This window comes from Aulostomus chinensis, chromosome 12 (genome assembly GCF_037954235.1).
Source record: "Aulostomus chinensis isolate RoL2024-O1b breed Wild chromosome 12, RoL_Achi_v1.0, whole genome shotgun sequence".
Lineage (NCBI taxonomy): Eukaryota > Metazoa > Chordata > Actinopteri > Syngnathiformes > Aulostomidae > Aulostomus > Aulostomus chinensis.
This window is the reverse complement of record NC_141331.1, coordinates 1,413,915-1,435,000: the sequence shown is the minus strand read 5'-3', so window position 1 is coordinate 1,435,000 and position 21,086 is coordinate 1,413,915. Positions and strand designations below refer to the sequence as shown.

The window sequence follows — 21,086 nt, the reverse complement described above, 5'->3', positions numbered from 1 at the left end:
GAGGTTGGATCACTTTTTGATGATCAACCCTCAGTTGCTTGGCTGCTGATCACAACTGATCAATTTTCATGAAACACATGGGATTGGTAGAATGTGTCTTTCGTTCCAGTCGCTGGCTGTTTGAATCCCAGCTGTGGGTCCTACAACCTAAAACAAAGGCTCCAGGCTGGAGACGATGCATACATTCATTCCCATAATGCACTGGGCGCAATCCAGCTGCCAGGAAATGATTTCAGGGGAAGAGATCGTATGAACGCTGCATCAAAGGTCCTGTTTAATGATACAAGGGAACATATTTAGCATTAAATTGTTAAATCAAGCAAGTCCATTGTGACTTGCGGCCACATGCAGTCCATCATCTCACTGGAGGCAGGGTGAACAGCTTCTAGGTTCAACCCAGTAAACCCAGAGCCACACGGAATGCCTTGGGTGCTCCCCCTAGCAGCTTCATCTCGTTATGCAGCCTACGGTGCATCTGAGGAGAGTTTCGCCTTCGTGGCCAATCCTCCACCATCCACGCTAAAACTAGAAGGACTCCACCCAACCACCTCTAATCAAGAGCTGCTTCCCTTCCGCCGCCGACACGTCGATCTGGAGCTGGGATCGATTCGCCAGTTGTCTTGTTTGGGGTTGATTACTCTCGATTTCTTTCATCAGTTGCTTATTCAGGGCCTCATCCCGATGGCCTTTGACATATTTATATCCAGCTGGCATGGGATAGTCGGTCATCTGCTGCCAATAATCAAAACTCTGGCAGAAAAAAAGGAGCATTTACTGCGGCTGCTGCTCCATCTGTTACAGTGTGTGTCACCTTATCAACACCAAACGAGCAAAGAAACGCTCCTTGAAGTATCAAAGGCACCGCCACCAGGGGGTTGTCTCATTTCTATGGAAATGTATGTTTTCTTTAGTTGGGATTTCTGCCTGACAGTCACTTCCTCCTCGAATTGACCTGAAAGCCACGGCGATGTCACAGACCTGTGTTTTATTCATCGGCTTACGATTCAGAGATGAATAAAACTCGATAAAAACACCCAGTAGATGTTCGTTACCCTGGTCCTGCGGCTACCTGCTGGGCGGGCTGCAAATTGTTTCAAGTCTGATTTGAATTGATATTCAGCTTCACATCACCTCAAAATTATATATTTATGTTTGAAAATGGCAGGGGGAAAAGGATGCTCTCCCTCTGTTGAGCTGCCGGCCAAATTCAGACTGTTTGCAGAACTGCCTACCACCAAGGAACACAATGTGTCGTACGTACTGCGGTCCATAACATGGAGTATGAAAGTGTACCTGTGGTGCGATTGCTCAGCCGAGTCCCGAGGCTGGATACCAAACAACTGCACCTCGAGTGCAGCGCAGACATCTCCTCCTCATGATAGCAACATCCTGAGGTCACACAGGTAGCAGTGGCGTTTCAGCATTTATGCTCCTTTCTCATGAATTAACCTGTGACAGAGGCACCAGGGCCTGCAGGCCTCCAGCTACACCTGTGACACACATATGGATTAAAAATAAAGGAAGTACACAAATTGACAGAACTAAACGTACATTTGTGCAGGGACAACATGAGCCAGCCACGAGAAACAGGGTTTTGCAGAGATGTTATTTTCTGACAACCAACCAGTTTCTTCTAACGTTTCCCCGGAAAAATGATCAAAAACACATTCACAACAAACAGAAGCAACAGAAGACCTGGTCAACGACGACTTTCATAGTCCAGGAACCTGCTGTCATCCTGAAGGACCCAACCCGAAGTCCCCCAACAGAGAACAGTTCTTCACCAATCAGGGGTTCCTAGTGTTCCACACACCTCATGGTGCACCACAAGGAAGCCCTCCAGGACTATTAATATTTGCTTTATTCAGCAGTAATAACGCAAACTGATGATAAAACACTTCTACTATTTGCCAACTGCATCAATTAAAGAATTCTCTTGAGCTTAAAAAGAGATTTAAAGTCAAGTAAAATACTGGACTGCACAGATCGCCATAAGTGACGGAGTGTTTAGACGACGAACTGAATATTATTCAATTTCATCGTGAGTGGGATCATTTGGAATTTTGGTTTAGTAGGAGCCACCCCCCCCCCCCCCCATTGTAATCATATTCTTTTGCGTGATGATGTAATGTTCACTTGTGTGGCTCTCAGAATGTGCGCCTGCCACACAGTGCTGCTTAATGTGGATCCAAATACAAGTTATGTTCCGGAGGGTGAAGTAGTGTCGGCTCCACTGGCGATCAGCTCGGCTCTCTGCAGCTCTCAGCTTATTGTTTGGATTTTCTGGTCAGTGTGATGAAGTCCCGGAGGCTTCCACTGGCTCCATCCACCCACTCACCCAATTCTCCTTTCCTGAACTGGACAGCAGCTCAGATAAAACAACTCTACTGGATCTCACCATAGCACTTAAAAAAAGTTCTTTTACAAAGCAAGAAACTGATATTTTCCTCGTTCGTCTGGGGAACAAACCACGACTGAAGACAGACTCCAGAAGATTACCCATCATGCTCAGTTTCAGCTGCACGTCAACTAAATTCTATTTCTTCAGCCTATTAAACTCAACAAGGCCAACGGCTGCTCAGAGGGTGTCGGTACGGGATAGAAAGCAACTGTCACTGATTGATTGAGTAACAATGACACTGAGGTCTGGAGCCGTGTGACGGTGATCCACTGGCTGGAGTCACACTGCAGCCTGAGCTTCCCCTCCAAATCCATTGGATGCATAGAGGAGCATCACAATCTGCACCAATCAGGCTGCGTAAAAGGAACTTTGGAGGGAATCTTGGCTCCAGTGGCTTCCAGTCTCTGGAAATCCTTGAATGCTGCTGATCACTGGGAGAATATTTTCGGCAGTTTGTTCTGGATGATGTGGCGTCCATTCCGGTCCCCACTGTGGCAGCGGAGCGCGGGCTCAGCCATGAGGCCAGCGCCCGCGAGGGGAGCCCCTCAGTAGCACGTAAACTCATGCTGAGTTGTGGCCAGGTGACAGAGAAGTACGAATGGAATCAGACTGGTTTCAGGAAAGATGTGGAAGCGTCTCAGGAAGTGCCGGCAGCGTGAGGTCACACTGAGCCAGTATGTCACCCTGTCTGATGGAAACTACGTAGCCGACACCCAGTGCAACAGGTCGCGCGCAAGCACACCATTTCCTCCTCCTCTGATGCGTCACATGTTCCTGTTGCAGTCGTTTGAATGAGAAGAGAGAGTCAGAGCAGAGTTGAAACCCGTAGAGAGCCTGGTAGAATCAGGCTGCCTGTTGTATCACTGACTCAGTTGTGTTACAGTATTTCTGTTCCAGTGAAACTGTAGAAACTGGTGTATGCTGCTGTTTCTCTGCGAAGGGTTAAACACGTCTGACACGGTCACGTCAACGCCTCGGGGCTCTCAGCTCAGAACATGTGTGATGCGGAGACTTGGTGTTTCCGACTAACCCTAACCGACTTGGATGGTTTTTGTCACTACTCCAGAACAGATGCTGTGAGAAGAGTAGAGGAGTACTGCAACCATTGTTGTACTTGTACTCTTCAAGTACATTTTAAGCATCTTTTAGGGGAGACTGTGTGGTTGAACTACAGTACTGAACAGCAAAATCTGAGTCCCGAGCCGAGTCAGGTACGGCAGGAACATTCAGCTGTAAGAATGAAACGTACAGGAGACACAAAGCCTCGGTCCAAGTGACCTTTTCTGTCGAGAACAAATAGAATATTAAATATTCAGTTAACAAAGCAGGTTGGGACACGTTCAGTGCCAGAATCTGTATCAGGAAGGAGGGAAGTGGTGTCGGGACATCTCGAATACAAACCTGTCGAACGTTTCATCTGCACGCTGGACCAGCTGATGGAAGTTGATCAAAGGGAGTCGGGTCCAGTATCAGTATTCATTAGACATTTACTTGAAAGTTGTTTGGTTCAGCCGGTATCTGCATGCTGGTCCCGTCCGCAGCGACTGCTTTGATGTTGCTCGACTATTTCATGGCTTGTTTGCACAGATCCATATGTTCCCTCAGACTTTCTAATTGTATTTGACGCTGTGTTTCTCCTGGTGTAGCAGCCCTCAAACTACAATCACACTAACAAGCTGACAGTCTAAAGTCTCAGGCCAACTGCTTTCACCCAAAGGTCAATTAGTCTCCTCTGCATTTCAAGCAAGTGGAGCCCTCGGTGCCTGCGTGAGGCAGGTTCCAGGCTCCAGGGTGCCACATGCATGTCCCCTACAGCAGCCACATGTGCGAAGTCTCTTTGACTGCACCGGTTCTTGGCTTCCTCCTTTCAGCTGGGGATTCTTCAGCTGTCAGGCTTCCATCAAACAGTATTCAGGCTGCATACATGAACTGACAAAGACCTGGAGGACGCAGAAGTGAGTGCAAGGTCCTGAGACTCATTAGAAAAATGAAGCAGGAAGATGCAACCACACAACCTGCCTCTGCCTCGCAGCCCATGTGCTTGTACAGCTCTGGGATGAATTATAGATGACCACATCAAAGTTGTGGACACCATCTTGTCCTCCAGGCCCAGAGCTCCGTCTCTGCCCAGACAGAACTCTAAAGCTCTCCTGCTCTATTCACTCCCAGAACCATCCTGCTGGACGTTTCCAGGCTTGTAAAATGTCCATCACGGTGTATCACTGACCATCATTTTCATATTTAAACAAAGAGTAAACGTAGAGTTCATGCATTCTGAAGGACATTGAGGGACAAAGTGAAGAGACATGGACTGCGTTGTCTCTGGCCACATCGACACCACATGAGCAGCTGCTGCAGAGCAGAAGCAGGTCTTCAGATCACCTGACAAATCTTTTCCAGGAAGAAATTTCAGACCTCAAAGATGTTACACATAAACTTTGCAGGTCGTCTAACGTTTACAGGGTACAGCAGGGACACGGACTGGAGACGCTCACGGTGGTGCACCACCAAGTCCAGTCCTCCTCCTGTCTTAATGCGGACCGACTCCCCTATAGACAACGACAACACTCCAGCCAAAGCACTGACATTCCCAGTTCTTGGTTGCACGTCTTCATTTCCTCCACCAGGTCGTTTCATTTTGTACTGAGAAGTGGTTGCTGGGTATCGTTGCAGCTTTCATGATTGCTACTCCAATTATGGCAGCTGAATTCACAGTAGCAGTTACTAAATCTCTCTTGTGGAACTCATTTGCAACAAAGCAAATTACTTTTTATAGTCATAATCATGCAGTTAGATTTATTATCTGTGTTTAAACCTGAAGATTGCAGGCTTAAACACCTGCATTCCCCAAAACAGGCTTCAAACCTCCATGAACAGAGGCACAACAACAGCAGTGTTTCCAGGTCTCGAAGGGCGAATGAATACGAAATATTCTGTGTCCAAACTCAAGCAGAGAGTCGCAATCTGAGCTTTGAGGACTTGGAGAATCTGAGCGGACTCAGGGGATTCCTGAGTGAAGATTAGATCATCAGATCAAGTTTTAAGGGGCTCCCCTGCACATACGTGACGTGACGTGATAGCACGAACAATCTATTGATGCTCCCAAGCCTGATATTTGCTGTGTAATTATGGTCAAAGAGCACACAAATCACTTACTAGGTGCTTAGCTGCTTTCCATTCCATGCCTTGGTTTGTCTCTGGGGAGAGGTCTCGGTCCACGTGAGGCGGGGTGATAAACGTCCATGAGTGGGAGGGAGTGTGTGCAGCGCGGATGAGAGCTCCCTGATATTCTTTGAATGTACTTTAGGACTGAGAATTATCAGGAGAGGATCTTGGAGGTCTTAAACGAGGCCGGTGATAAACCTGCTTGATGCAAACAAGAGAAAACAGATGTGTTTAATATCCTTAAAGCTGCTTGCTGAAGCCGTAGTGGCCACTAGGGGGCAGAAGAGCTCCGACACACCTGAGATGTTCCTCTGACGCTCGGCTGGTGCCCTCACCTGGCTGAGGCCTCCTCTCAGAAGGCGCTTGTGTTGCTGCTCTTCATCAGGTGGCTGATCGTGCTTCTGGATGTGGCAGCATCCCAAGCGTCTACCTGACGTTCTGTTCTGGCGACGTCGCTGCCAACCCTCAGGTCCTGCAGTTGGTTGTCAGGCTGGACCAGGGCCGGACCAGGACCCAGCTGGTGATGTCCCTCCACTGTCTCAAGTGGTGACAGCAAGTATCCTTCATCACACAAGCACTACCACACGCAAACGGATAAGAAACAGCAAAGAGATGCTGCTATCATGTTGCCATAGCAACATGATAGCAGCATCTCATCCCTGTGAGCACTGCAATACAAAAGTAAGAGTATAAGCCCTCTGACGGTGACCCGGTGAGCTTCACCTCGCACATCACACCGAGCGATCAGACGTGCACCGACAGATGGGATCCGCCACATCATTAGTACCCACAATCCACAGGGGCGGCCGCGGCACCGCCAGATTCTGATGAAGCTCCAAGCATGAATATTCATGGCTGGTTTTCTCTCCCGACAGTCCGATGGCAGCCATCGCCAAACGTCCGTGCAGCATATGTGCTGGATGTGGGTCCGTTCCTCTGCCAGGTTATTTACAGGCAGCAGACGGATGTTCTGGTGCCCGATGACCGTCCAGGTCAACATGTGATGTGGATGCAAATATGACTTCAGTCACACGCATGCTGACGTCATGGGGTTGTGTATCAATCACACGCCGCTGTCATGTGTCCACTAACCATTGTTAAACACGTACAGTTTCATGGGTTTCCTCTCAACATCAACTCTCAACTTCCAGAGGAAACTGGCTCTTTTTTCTGTCCTACGACAGCCAAAGATTGACATCTGAGGCGGACCTTCGCCTGCTCGTGCTACCTCAGCTCAGCTGTTACCGTGGCGATGCCCCTGACCACGTCTAACAGCTAATTTCCAATTTAGCCAGGAGAATGGGACCAGCAGAGAGGAGCGTGGTGCTTTCGCTGCTTTGGTAGTCTGCACCTTCCTCATTTTGTTTGCTGGCAGACATTTTAATCTTCTCCATTGATTGCTTTTCGCCTGCCTTGGCTGACAGCCTTACAGGCCCTAATCACAGGGCCGGAGTTTTATGTCACTGCTGTCCAAACACAATCAAGCGGACAGATTATGCTAATGCGTTCACATCAGAGGAGCAGCGAATGCCTCAATACTACCTTGGACCACAATCCCAGTCAAAGACGTTTGACAGACAATTCATTTTCTCCCGGCGATCCTCACCGCATCGCCTCGGATGTACAGACTGAGTGGTTCCTGCCTTTTAGGTGAGCAGATTGATGGTTCTGCTGGAGAGACTTTGACCTGCTCGTATAGTTGTTGTCATCAGGACAAATTGTCTTCCTTGTCACATGTATGTGGTCACCCTGCAGCAGCTGGAAGACATGGCAAGAATGATGGTTAATAAGGGATTTCTGACACAAATATTAAAGTACAACATTCACACTAGAGCGCTGGACTGGTTGGAACCAGTTCCCCTAATAAATCTCAGGGCTTTCATGGCAACTACAGTCAGACAGAAGCGGCAGGGTGAGAGCCAATGGTTGTCTGTCTCTATGTGTTGGCCCTGCCATGGACTGGTGACCTGTCCAGGGGGAAGGCTGCTGGGATAGGCTCCACCCTCACCACCCTGAACAGGAGAAGAGGGAGAAGATGGAGGGATGGATGGATGGGTGGATGATGGAGGGATGGAGGATGGATGATGGATAGAATCAGACACGTCGCCGGAACTACTTTCCTGACTGGGCGCCGTGATTTGACGCAGCACCTCCAAAGCTCCAGCTTAGCTGATGCTAACACTTCCGAACCCACTACCAGCCATTGGGGTAAGCTAACTAGCCTGGACCTGAGCTAGCTGATGCTAACACTTCCCACTAACTACCAGCCATTGGGCTAAGCTAACTAGCCTGGACCTGAGCCAACTGAGGCTAACACTTCCCACCCACTACCAGCCATTGGGCTAAGCTAACTAGCCTGGACCTGAGCCAGCTGAGGCTAACACTTCCCACCCACTACCAGCCATTGGGCTAAGCTAAGTAGTGTGACTAGAGAAAGGTCTCTAGCTTTTAGTCCACCTCTGGGGATGATGGACAATCAGAGTCTTCCTCTAAAAGCTGAGGTGCTCTGTAATCGTAGTGATGTCAGATGAAGATCATCAGAAGATCTAAACAAGTCTTTGTCTTTCAAGTGTGTGTGTGTGCGTGCGTGTGTGTATATGTATGTGTGTCCTGTATTTTTACACCATCAAACAGAACCGTGAACTCTTCTTGAAATATAATTTCCAGGCATTTCCTGCTGTCATTATCACAACCGCCATCTTAACCTCCGGTAAAAGCGATTCCTCTGAGTCAACAGACGAGCAGAAATCCCATCCTCCACATCTGTGGCGCCGCCGCCATGCTACACACCACTGCTGCTCAAAACTGACACGGCCCGAAGAGCCTCAGTTTCACACATCGCCATCATCATCACGTCTCCTCAGACATGAGCAGGGGTGTCAGAAGTCTCCCCAGACATGTTCTTGTTGGGTCTGTCAGGACGGGAGGCCCGGCTCCAGGCCTCCAGGAGACAGCCAGACAGCTCCTCCCTCCCTCCAGGAGGGAGGAGCTGTCTGGCAGGTCTCATCGTTTCTCATGAGCTGAGTTTCATCTCTCCGCTCCTCCGACCGCACTGACGTTCCTCCCATAGCTCAGAATCAGACGCTGGAGTACAGCGGAAACCAAGAGGCCCCGTATTAAAAGATGAGCGCACTTAATCATCAGCCGCCTAATAACAAATATGCATTTTTTATGTCTTTTTGTGATTTCTGGATATTTTATATCCTTCTAAAGCCCCATTTGGATGGGGATTTTTCTCCAGGCTTCACTGGATCATTTTAATATTCCATAGTTGGTGAGTTCTGCTGTCTGTCCATAAATTATCCTGAGAAAAGCTTTGCATCTCTGAAACTTTGTTCAGAAAGTGGTGGCAGTAGAGTTGTAGGCTGTGAGCTGAGAGTGGGGAGGAGGGAGGGGGAGGGGGAGGGGGAGGGGGAGGGCTGCGTGGCCTCAAATGTAAATGACATTTATTTTGAGAGCCGATGGCCGCGGCGTGAGGACGACTCCGAGTGAAAATGATTCATGCAGAAGATGAAAGCTTTAATGGCCTCAGTGGAAATGAAAGCTGGTCCCAGTGTCTCCACATTCAGCTGAGTTGATGGAGATTCTTGGAATGGCAAGAGTACCTGGCGGCGGGGGGGGGGGGGGGGGGGGGGTATCCTACTGTACCTCAGATGCCTGTCCAGTTTCAGCAGTACTGTGAGAGAACACCCTCATACTGCTAGCAAGTCCCCAGGTCCCCTCAAACCAGGTCTCCGGGAATGTCAGGACCACCTGCACTCACACGGTCCTCTTCCTTCTGGACCCTGGAAAGAGCCGAGGTCTGCAAGCGATGCCACCACCACCAGCAGTCCTCACCACCACCACCACCAGCAGTCCTCACCACCACCACCACCAGCAGTCCTCACCACCACCACCACCAGCAGTCCTCACCACCACCAGCAGTCCTCACCACCACCAGCAGTCCTCACCACCACCACCACCAGCAGTCCTCACCACCACCAGCAGTCCTCACCACCACCACCACCACCAGTCCTCACCACCACCAGCAGTCCTCACCACCACCACCACCAGCAGTCCTCACCACCACCACCACCAGCAGTCCTGACCAGCCTTGGTACACACCTGAACGCCAAGCTGCCCAGGATCGCTCCCCCAGTCCTCTCTGGTCCTCCCGGAGGAGATTTTCTTCTCTAAATCCATCAAACACCCCTCTGTGGATGCAGGCACGCTGTCACTGCTGGAATCAATGGTTTTTCTCCAGGCTGTTTTGTGATGCAATAAAATGATGACTTCAAAATGAGTTACAATTGATGTGATGAATTGATTGGCCTCTGGCTGCTGCTGCGCCGTAAACAAAATCCCTGCATCTTTTTGTCTGAACTGAAATAAATTTGGTTTGGTTCAGATCGGATGAGTGGTTCGGTTCGCCGTTCCTGGACTGTTTTTAGGAGAGTGAACCCAGCAGCCAGCTGGGCCCTGCAGGCTGCAGCGCACCGTGCGTGTTGAGAGAGCGTCGGTCAGTTTGGAGCAGTTCCTCGGGAGTCCGGCAGAGGGCGCGTTCACCTGACCTGCTGCAGCCCTCGAGCTCCCGGTAATGTTTGGCTCTGCTAACGGCGGATCCGGTCAGAGAACCTGAATAAATAAGTAGTAGTGTAAGAAGTAGTCCAGGTTCTCCGCTCCGTTCCCTGCGTCACTCCCCAGCAGCCTCGAACCTGCGGGCTTCGGGGACGTTAGTTTAGCCCTGGACGCCAACTGGTTCCGTTTGGGTGATCAGCCCCGGATGTTCCGATGACCACGGCAGCAACAACCACTCCGGTGCATGGATAAATCACCGTCATCGCTACGTCATTCTGGAGTTCATCAATTAACGTTACCTGCATCCTGTTTCTCACACTCTGGCAAGACAGAGAGGAGGGGAACTCTCCTGGTGGCCTGACGTTGGAGTTACATTCCCAATCCACTCCTGCTACTGCTACAGTCATGAGCTCATTACTACATTAAATGTATTTTGTGTCACATGTACCTGATCACGTGTGACGGCGCTGTGACTGACAGGCAGAGGCGAACCAAACGTGGTTCCCTGCCCTGGACTCTGTTCTCCATCTTCAGCTGCTTTGACTGCGTTGCTCGGCTCCCAGGCCGGTCCGAGGCCGTTGTTCGGTTCTGACACGGCAGCATGAACGGGGAAATAAATGAAAATGCTCCGAATGAAGTCTCGTGTGTTTGTGTTGCAGCGCTGCGTCTGGACAGCATCGTTCTTCCTTTGTTGCTGCGCTGTCTTTCAAGCACTTTTATGACACAGAAAACAGTCATCGACCGACTGCTGTTGAAAAAGAAAAATGAAGGTTTGAGTGTCCTTCGTGTTTCTTTGCCCCAAACAGCCAGCAGTCCCGTCCAGGTTGAACTCAATCATCCCCTAATTACACAGAAGAAGTTTTCACACTCACCAAAGGTGGGTTTGACCTTTTTTCGAAGAGTAAACACTCGTAACAGGAGAAGAGACGCCTTATCAGAGGCAACCTGACGGTGATGGACGAGCCCCAACTTTCTCCTCTTCTTCCACACCGGTTGATTTGCTGCAAAGCCGCGTTTCCTGCTTTGCAGCAAATCAGATGTTCAGTGAAAATATGCGAGGAGGCAACTGTGATAGCTCCCGCACGGGGGTTGGCGTGGCTCAGACGGGCAGCCGCTCTCACGTCAGCGGCTCTCCGCATGTGTGAGAAGCAAAGGGACATCGCTCGCTCCGGTTCAGACTCACAGACACGCCGGTTGACTCTGGACCAGCAGGAGCAGACACTCAAGACAAAGACCTCATCCGACAGCGAGCGGCCCTCGATCGCTCCACTCCAACATCCTGTGAACGAAACAGAAGTCATCAGCGGAGTAACTGAGCACGACTGAGCCGAATCATTAGCTGCAGCTCCAAGTAAACGAGTCACGGCCCAGGTATCAATATCGCTTTAGTCCTGCCATGTCGCTGCGTGAGCCGTTGAGGTCCAGAGGTTCGCTTGTGGAAACTTATGTTTGCTAGAATTTGAGATTTGTCCTCAGGGCGGAGGTGAGGAGAGCTGGGGGCAGGTCAGGCGGTCCTGGCTGGGCTCCAGGACGGGAGCAGCTCTGGTCTCTCCCTCCAGACTCTCAGCTCACTAGTTTATCTCTCAAGGGGTCAAGAGACTCTTAATCTTAAAACCATGGTTTTATCCGTCACATCGATAAGACAGCAGGCTCCGTTTCCACACAACTCAGTACGACAGTACCAACAGGGGCTGCAGTTTGAGGACAGAATCAGATTCAAGATTTCCTCTGATTGGATGAAACTTTTGGCATCACGTGGCGTTTCTCCTGGTAACTGTTCAAGGTCAAGATGTCACCAGCCTGGTGCGTCTGTCTGAGGAGGAGGATTAAGAATCTGTCTGATAAGGATTCAGCACCTGCTAACTCAGACACGTCTCATCTCTGCATCATCGACCAGCGCGCAGGATCAGTCCATTCAAAACATTCAAAATGTCACCTGCGAGTTGTTTCACCTTAAAATGCTTTGTTTCAGAGCCAGCATGGAGGTGGTGTGGTCTCGGGGGCAGGCGAGTGGAGGGAGAGGGGCCCTGTGCTGCCCAGCTGGTCTGTTTAAGCAGCGTTTTTGATGGCGAGGGACGGCGAGGCGGGTGGAGGCTCTCCCTCCCTCGTTCCACGCCTGAGCTCTCTGAATGTGTCTGTAGCAGGAACCATTCGTTCACAGAGACCCCATTGACCGGTCGGTGCTGTGAGACGTTTGAGAACCAGCATTGGACCCCGCAGGCTACTGTAGGTCTTGGGTTGCAACTTCCAACCCCGCCACTAGATGTCCCTCCATCCTAATTATGTCTGAAGCAGTCATGACTAATTAGCCTGCAGATACATCAGCTGATTGGTCTTCATAGAAACTGCGTCTCTTTCCCCTCAGCAAGTACCGAAGAGAAGAAGGCCACCTTTTACCCACTTTTCTTCCTTTTTAATTAAAAAAGCTCAATGAAAGGAGATGAGTTGGCTGATAGCATCACTACCTCTTTCCTGACCTCAATTTGGCTCTGCTCACCTCTGCAAATGAGTCTGGAGAGGCCGTCTGTGCATGAAAACCGGCTTTGTTACAGCGCGTCAGATTAATTCATTAAATCTGGCTGAGAGTTGTCTTTCTTGAATGTTTAGAATTATTCGAGCTGGAGCGCCGGCCCTGCTCAGGCGCCACTCATGGGCGTCAGTGGCTGAGGAAGCTGTGAAACGCCAGTGAGAACGAACAAAGATTGTAAAGGGGGTCCACACTCTTATGGACTCCAGCTGAGGCAGAGGAGACATGTGTCCCTCATCTTGCATCCTGCTGACCTGTCCTGTCCTCATTCGTTGCCCCTCATCTTAGCGCTGAACTGGACTTTGTCCATGTTTTGGGCTGGAGACCCAGCGGCCAGCAACCCCTCGCGCCGCTGTCTTCACTGATGGTTTTGACCTGCGCTGCGTTTTTTGGGATGTGGTTTGGTTTGCCAGGTAGATCAGGGAGAACTTTGTCATGTGAGCAACAGTGGAAGCTGTCATTGGCTGCTGACAGGCTGCTGCTGTTCCCACTGTGCACCTTTGTGGGCTCGACACACTTCAACGTCGTCATGTCACACAATGACAATAGGAAACCTCCTCAGCTCATGAGAGCAGAGAGGAGACTCAGCAGTGCCTCGGGAAAAGACAACGATCCACAAGAGTCTCTGCAAGCTCTGACCTGACGCTGGTCGCCTCAGAGCACCAGCGTCCCACCTGCCTGGGGAGCAGAATCAGACTGGCGGTCAGCGGTCCTGCGCCTGTAGCCCCTGCCTGTGCTGGCACGTCTCAGACTTACGGCAGGACACCCTTGGGACTTGATATCTGGACGACCCTGAACATTTAAGCAAATTCCGTTTAAGTCTTCACAAGTATTTCCACCGCCGAGCCTCCGTACCTGCGACGGAGAAGTGGAAGATTTCCTGCACACAAGACTTGAGTATAAATTTAGTCAGACGACCTGGTCGTGTCGTGAGTTGGGAGGGTGGTGGGTGAGAGAGGGCCGAGGCCCTGAGAAGCTCCTAGTGATGCATTAAGGGGCATCAAAGCTACACGGCGTGAACTGAATTCTCTCTCCTCGCCCCCCCCCCCCCAAGCTAAGGGCTAAGGGTCTCCACCTGCTGGTCTAAACATGAGGGACCTGGATCTGCAGAACTGCAGTGCTGCGGTTAATAATTTAACCAGATGAGCCTCCTAACTGACATGTGCCGTAGCGACCGTACCAACTAGTACACACTAGGGATCTGAGATGAAACATGACTCAGCACATTCTGACCTCTTTTCTATGAGGATCAGTTCTTTGAAACAAACCTGACGTGCTGCTACACAGAGGAGTTTCGTGGATCTGTGGCGGCGTCACACAGTGCGAGCGCCCCTGGATGTGCTGTGTGACCCCCAGCAGATGGAAGACTGGTGTCTTGGCTCGTGAACCTGAAAACCCTCTGAGGAGCGGTTCTAGTGGTTTAAGGTCTCTGTCATGCTTTAATCTCCCAATTTTCTGTTTGTTTCTTTGAACATGAGACACGGCGAGATAAAGAAGCACACTTCACACCTCTAATCGTGGGACTAGAGTGCCGTGGCCCGACTAGAGAGAAGAAGAGACTGAGCAGTTTGACTCACGTGCTACTATTCAGATGCGAGTACCAGCAGAGTGTCTGAACCAGTCTGAACCAGTCTGAGCCGCTGCTGCGTATTTGGAGAATTTCATGTCTGATATTTTTGTTCTAATCTAAAGGCTCTTATTCTCACGCACGTCGCTGCCACTTTCCACGCTCAACACCTCCACTCGAGGACTGAGCCGCACGAAAACAACGACAAGTCCTTCAATTCATCCATGATACAAGCGGGACTCAGTGACCTCGACCTTTGACCTCAGTCCCAGTGGACATTTGTGGCAGATGAGCAGTGATTCCCTCCAGGTTGCATAACCCCACTTGCCTCTCTTGTTTTGTAGGACATCGGACCCATCGGACCAGACAGGAACTGGAAGGGCATCGGCATCTCCCTGCTGGTTATACTGGTGGTGCTGTCACTCATTGGACTCTCCATCGTGCTCCTGTCAAAAGGCAAGACTCTCTTGACTTATCTGGACCCTTTTTGTCACTTCCTGTCTTATTTTGTGGTTCTGTCTGCCCTCATGCTTTGACGTTGCTGTGTCTTCCTGTCCTGGTTGGGGCCGATGCTGTGTTTGTCTGTCCGTCCTGAAGTGGCCCCTCCTTCAGTCAGCTGATCCTCATGTCTGATCCCCCCCCAGGTTCTTGTGCTCCTGACCTCAAACCGGAATCTGAGTTTTGGGGTTTCTGTCTTGCCCTTTTGGTTGCCAGAATTTGGTTGATGTTCAACTGCCGTCTCTTGTCTGGTGCTGTTGCTGCTCTCAGGTCCCGTCACTGTCACCAACGGCACGCCGCTGCTTGGACGATGACAGGAATTAATGAATTTGGGGCTGACAGAACACAAAGTTGCAGAATTTTCTGATGCAGGTGGCAGGCCTTCATTCCTCTGTGCAGGTTGTTGATAGCGGAGCTCTGACAGCTCGCTGTAGGAGGTTACAAGACGGGAAGCGAGATTAATTCTCACCAGGAGTTGAGAAAATCCCCCCATCCTCAGGTCTTGAGTGTGGCACTTTGATTGGGTGCAGCAGTCGTGTTGTACCTGCCGCTGAAACTCTCCAAACTGTGTCAAAGCTGCCCTGAACAACTGCAGAGGGGTGGAGGTGCTGCTGGCCAGTGCGACTGAGACTCTGCTGGGTGGAGGTCTGGTCGTGTGAGAGTCTCCTCAATAATCATTTTTGTACATTTTTGAACTTTGATGCCTGTCGACCCCCCGCGTTTTGTGATGTTCTTGGCAGCTTTTGACTGCTCCTTGTGGAAGTGCTGTTCACTTCCTGTCAAACTGACCTTTTTGTAGTCTCGCGACCGCCGCACATCTCAGACGTGTGTCATTTATCATCTCAGCGCTCATCACCTGGAAACACGAATCAGTGGAGTTGGTCTGTGCACGCCTGCGCTCTGTTCTTAAGCTTCAGTTGTGTTGTAAGACCTTAAAGTGACAGGAATGTAAGCGACATCCTTGGTTTGTCAGCGGTTGCCGTTCCACTCATCCCATCCCTTTGCTCTGTAGATGATGGAAGGAAAGCCTCGGGCTCTCAGTTGACGCTGGATGACATCTTTCACAGGAACTTCCAAGTACAGGATCCTGATGCCAAGTGGCTGAGTGGTACGTATGTCAACGCTCTTGGAGTTCCTCCTCTAAGATGGAGAGTCATGGGTTCTACATCACTCCAACGTGCACACAAAGGAAAGACAATGTCAAAGAAAGCTTTTAAATGCTTGTGTCTTAATGATAATTGCAAAGCTGAGCTGGAGGTTTGTGCTCCATGAGAGGAGCAGCACATGGAAATAATCCCGCTGGTTGTGTCTTGATCCGTAGGAACATCTAAGCTGTGCGGGGAGGTAGGTTATGGAACATCAACGTTGCTTCCAGGTGTTTTTTCTGCTTCAGTTTCCTCAACTAGGCAGCAGCAGAAAGAGGAAATGTGGAGCACCAGAGGTCGTGACCTGACAAGCCAGCTATCGATTTGTCGTCCTCAGGCAGCAGTGAGGGAGAAGAAGTGCAGTACCGACAGTCCCAGCTCTCAGCAGGACATCCAGCAGCTCCAGCTGACGCCAGCACACTCACAACTCCAAGCTCTTCTTCTCTACAGGTGGCACAGGAAGGAGGGATGAGGCAGGGATGAGGTGTTTACAGGGAGGTGGACTGTTCCACTGGACTGTTCTTCATGGACGATGGGTGGAGGTCTCTGTCAGCTGGGTATGGGGGGCAGCTTCTGCTGTGCTTCGGTGCTGCATTCAATGTCTGAATTCTCTTTTGGACATAAAAGCTGTTTATGGTTCAACAGACAAATGTTCTGCCTCCATCAATCCCTAAATCCACATGAGCGGGTTCTGCTGGGAGGGTCCAGGTCAGAGCTCGGAGGTTTGGTTCTGGTAAGGTCAGAATCAATGTTCACCACTTCAGGATGAGTTGGCGCTTTGTCCCTCTTGGCTGTACAACTCAACCATGAAGCTTTGATCATTTCTCCTCTGTGCCTTTTTTTTTTTTTACTCATTTTCCTTTTGCAATAATTCATTTTATATGCGATTGATTTTGTACAGCCTATAAACATGCAAGTGTTTTCCTCGAAGTGGCAGGAGCCTGTTAGAGGCCCGCCTTCACTGTTTCATTTTTATGTTCCTGTCATTACAATCCAGTTTTTGCTGGTCGTTGCCATGGCACCTGAGATTGATGCCCAAGTGCTCGTTCATTGACATTTACAAGACATGGGTCCCTGAACTGATTGATTCTGTCAGATGCATTAATGGACCCGGGACGGCCCTGGACGTCAGGCTTTGGTTTGGGATTAGAGGAAGAATTATCGCTGGCTCTCCTGAAAGTTCAAGTATAATCTGGTGGAGACAGATCCTCCCAAATCTGCCGGCTTGTTGTTCTGCCCTCTGCCGCCGCCGGATTTATCGTTCATCGTCATGGACTTGTTTACCGAGCAGAGTGGGAGTGGAGCTGCTGATGAGCTCAGTGTCAGCAGGCCTCCGTGAGAGTCTGTTCCTCCGAGGTGGGCAGGTGTTTGAGAATGTGGGACTTGAGAGGCGAAAGGTAATCAGAAACCTGGTGTCCCTCAGTTGTCAGTGGTGCTGGCGTGACAGGTGGGAGCTCCCAGGTGTCCAGCAGGAGAAAGACAAGAAGTCCAGAGCCCAGATTATCAAGTCAGGTGTACTGGTAGAGAACCAAGTCAGACCAAGAGTTCTCAGATGCCTCACAGGTAGAACAGGTCTAAAATCCCACCTGTTCAATGAACTGACACCCAACAGTTCCCCATGAGACAGAACACCCGAGACAGAACACCTGAGACAGCAGCGGTGATAGACGTCCACACGACAGTTACTTTGTCACTGTCTTGATTCTCTCACATTACCTGGTAGGGCTGGTGATGTCACTGCAGCGTCATGCAGCAGGTTTGCCAAGCTCCGCTGCAGCTTGGCAAACGGAGAGCAGTGCTGCCATGGATCTGCAGCTCCCCTGAATGAATGAATGAATGAATGAATGAATGAATGCACCTGTTCTGTGTACATGGCAGAGGAGGAGCTGACCTTTAGGAGCTGGGATGGAGACGTGTGGAGGGTGGACACCCAGAGCAACCGCACGCAGCTGCTGCTGAAGAACACCACCTTCGTGAGTGCAGAACCTTCGCTTCAGAAATGTGCAAGAATCAAGTTTCCAACATCAATAAGCTCCGAGCTTCTAGCTCCTTTATCATTGTGACTGAACTGTTAGAGGTTTTTAACCACCACGTCTTCAGCGTTGCCTTTGGGGGGTGAAGGGTTCAGTGGGTTGGCTGCTCCCGTCGCATGGTTGTGTCTTGTTTGCCATCAGAGAAACAATGGAAAAGGGAATCAAATCCGTTTCTCCTTCTTCCCACAGTCAACTTTTAAGGCCACAAAGTTTGCAGTTTCCCCTGATCTGAACTTCGTTCTTCTGGGATATGATGTCAAGCAGGTAAGGAGCTGTTAAAATTCAACTTGCATATATTCTGAGGGTGCTGTTTGGCTCGGGGCTGCTAAGACTGCAGGTCTGCTGTTCCTGAACTGAGGAGATGTGAGGAGCATAGCGCTCGACTCTGACTCAGGGAGTTCAAGTCAGCGGTGACGTGGCTGCAGGCTGCAGGTTTAGAAATACAGGAAGACGTCGACAAAGGGCTCGCAATCACTTACCTCAACTATGCCGGTGGCGAGCAGAGTTTCTATGAATCAAAGGAACAGTTTTCACTTGACCTGCTTCCCCTTCACCGCAGGGTTTATGTTGAACTCTCCCTGTTTCAGTCTAACTGGATATTTGTACTCTCTGGAATGATACTAGTACTGATACTACATTAGACCATGGTAGCACTGCAGTTGTAAATGTTGAGCCTGAATTATTCACCGCACTTCTTCATATTAGAGGCCTGAGTGTAGCCCAGGGCTGAGCCTGAAGGGCCGACCGCAGACGACCAGCTTGTATTCCTCACACCGCCTCTAACAGCAACTTTTATGGTCATTTTCTGTCGCCATTATCAACCGATGAGGTTGGAAACACGGATGCGACAATCAGATCTGCAGTCACTGATTGAACTTCTGCTGTGTGTGTGTGTGTGTGTGTGTGTGTGTGTGTGTGTGTGTGCACGTCAGCTGAAATTCCATCCATCCATCCACCGTCATCTTCCGCTTATTCCTTACTAGTAAGGGTCGCGGGGGGGTGGAGCCTATCCCAGCATCTACGGGCGAGAGGCGGGGTTCACCCTGGACAGGTCGCCAGTCCATCACAGGGCCAACATAGAGAGACGAACAACCATTCACACTCACACCTATGGTCAATTTAGAGAATCAATCAGCCTGGTCCCCAAATTGATGTCTTTGGACTGTGGAGGAAGCTGGAGTACCAGAGAGAAGAGCTGAAATTTTAAAAAATTAAAGAAAAAATATAAATAATGAAATAAAAACCAAGGCGTTCTGGTGGAGCAGTGGTCCTCACTGTGGCCCCCAATCAAGAAGGTTGTGGGTGGAGCAGTGGTCCTCACTGTGGCCCCCAATCAAGAAGGTTGTGGGTGGAGCAGTGGTCCTCCCTGTGGCCCCCCAGCAAGAAGGTTGTGGGTGGAGCCCCGGCTGCAGCACGGGGTCTTTCTGGGTGAGTCTCCATGTTCTCCCTGTTCCTGCTGGGTTCTCTCTGGTACTCCAGCTTCCTCCACAGTCCAAAGACATCAAGAGGGACCAGGTTAATCCAGACTCTAAATTGACCGTAGGCGTGGCTGGGAGAGCCAATGGTTGTCTGTCTCTATGTGTTGGCCCTGCCATGGACTGGTGACCTGTCCAGGGGGAAGGCTGCTGGGATAGGCTCCACCCCCCCGCGACCCTTACTAGTAAGGAATAAGCGGAAGATGACGATGGATGGATGGAAATAAAAACCCAGGAAATGACAAGGAATGTTCCAGCATGGATGTAGCAACATCCTTGAGATGATGATGATGAAATGGTTTGGCCCTCCTGGGCAGCTTGGTTCTGGATTGGTTTGTGAACGTGATGGTGATGCAGCTGATGGTTGTTGAGGCCTGCAGCTGGAACACGTCTGCTAGTTGCTGCTGGCTCTTCCTCTCGTTCCAGCTCTGTAACTCAATTCTTGGAGGTCCTGATGCATCTGCTGTCACTGGAAAGTGCACACCCTGAGTATGGAGAGAGAGATTTTTCCCCCACGGACCCTCAAAGCATCACCTCTGCGAACTGAAGAGAATCTCCCTGCAAGAACACAAACTGCTTCAATGAGAGAAACAAATTCAGGAGAGTTTTTAGCAGAACGACAGATGGCAGCGAGGCGGGAGACAATAACCAGCGAGACAACCATCACGAGGAAGACAGGAGAGTCAGCTGTTTTCCCTCCCCTCTGCAGTTTCATCAAGGACACCAGCGCAAAGTTCCAAGACTTTTTGGTGTAAACGGATCTGAGATGAAGGGACACGGACGTCCAGCGCCTGAATCTCCAACTCTGAGTTAAATGATCTGTCTGTTGGTGACGGCACGTCGTGGTGCTGCTGCTTCACTCACATCTCAATCCTCCCTCTGGTGCTCCACAGCGACGGGAGGCTGGGAGGTGAAGTCATACCTCACCAGACAAACAAATATGTTCCTTTCTAGCATGCCATGGTTTTATTTTTAAGGCTAAAAACATGGCATCGTGGCTGCAAGCTCCAGGCCGCAGTGTGCAGAGAGACTACAAACATGGCGTCAGGGATGTGTTGGGCTTCAGGACACGAGGACGTTTCAGACCAGCAGCGTGGAGCGGTTTTATGAATTTATTATATCTTCTTTTGTACATTCAGAAAGTGATCACCACTCACCTTGATTGTTTGGGAGATGAGTGCAACACCTTTACCTGTGACCTCTGACCTTCCATCATCCCGAGAGGGAGGAGATGATGACAACAACCAGGACAGCTCGCTGGGATGCACTGGGGAGAAAAATGTTGAGAAATGCAGAAATGTGTTTATTTTTTAAAAGAAAAGGAAATGTGAGTTCATAGTTTTGAGTCTGTTGACTGGAGGCATCAGAGGAACGGCCAGCAGAGGAGGAGTCGGCCTGTCCTCACCGCTGAACTCACATTTCTCACGCTGGTCACTTATCAACTGTTTGTCTGCTGCCGACGTGGGTTCATCGGGAGGTTTCCCCTGCCAGCTGTTCGCGACTCCTCACACGTCCAGCTGAGGCGTCGACGCACTCGAATCCCACAAGACTTTTTTTCATCATCACCTGTATTTCTTTTTGAAAGGAGAAATATAAGCAAGGAATAAGATGCTTCACACGTGAGGCCTCGCTGGCGTTGCATGATGGGTAAGCGCTGGTTTCTTTCACCGCGCCACTGATTCGGACCGAGCCCTTGAATGAGGCAGTAACACCTGGAC

At 50.3% G+C, this 21,086-nt stretch overlaps 1 protein-coding gene and 1 long non-coding RNA gene across 14 annotated transcripts in view; one reads left to right on the top strand and one right to left on the bottom strand.

The window, feature by feature from the left end:
- LOC147251666 (uncharacterized) overlaps positions 1-11,550 on the bottom strand; it is a 29,214-nt gene extending 17,664 nt beyond the window's left edge. For 6 of the 12 annotated variants that reach the window (XR_015118649.1, XR_015118651.1, XR_015118653.1 and 3 more), the window contains exons 1-5: positions 10,996-11,550; positions 9,671-10,871; positions 5,865-7,324; positions 5,558-5,764; positions 1,294-1,490 (exon numbers count right to left, since the gene is read on the bottom strand). This is a non-coding gene — a long non-coding RNA (uncharacterized LOC147251666). Of the gene's footprint in view, positions 1-1,293; positions 1,491-5,557; positions 5,765-5,864; positions 7,325-9,214; positions 9,382-9,670; positions 10,872-10,995 lie in introns of those variants that run through there. The other 6 variants (XR_015118652.1, XR_015118657.1, XR_015118655.1 and 3 more) reach the window with 6 other exon arrangements.
- The window catches only part of LOC147251665 (inactive dipeptidyl peptidase 10-like), a 49,798-nt gene that overhangs the window by 11,831 nt on the left and 16,881 nt on the right, over positions 1-21,086 (top strand). The window contains exons 2-5 of one of the 2 annotated variants that reach the window (XM_086219512.1): positions 14,562-14,673; positions 15,728-15,823; positions 17,739-17,833; positions 18,083-18,157. In XM_086219512.1, coding sequence (XP_086075638.1) covers positions 14,562-14,673; positions 15,728-15,823; positions 17,739-17,833; positions 18,083-18,157 — 378 coding nt within the window. Of the gene's footprint in view, positions 1-10,893; positions 11,495-14,561; positions 14,674-15,727; positions 17,834-18,082; positions 18,158-21,086 lie in introns of those variants that run through there. The other variant, XM_086219511.1, reaches the window with a different exon arrangement.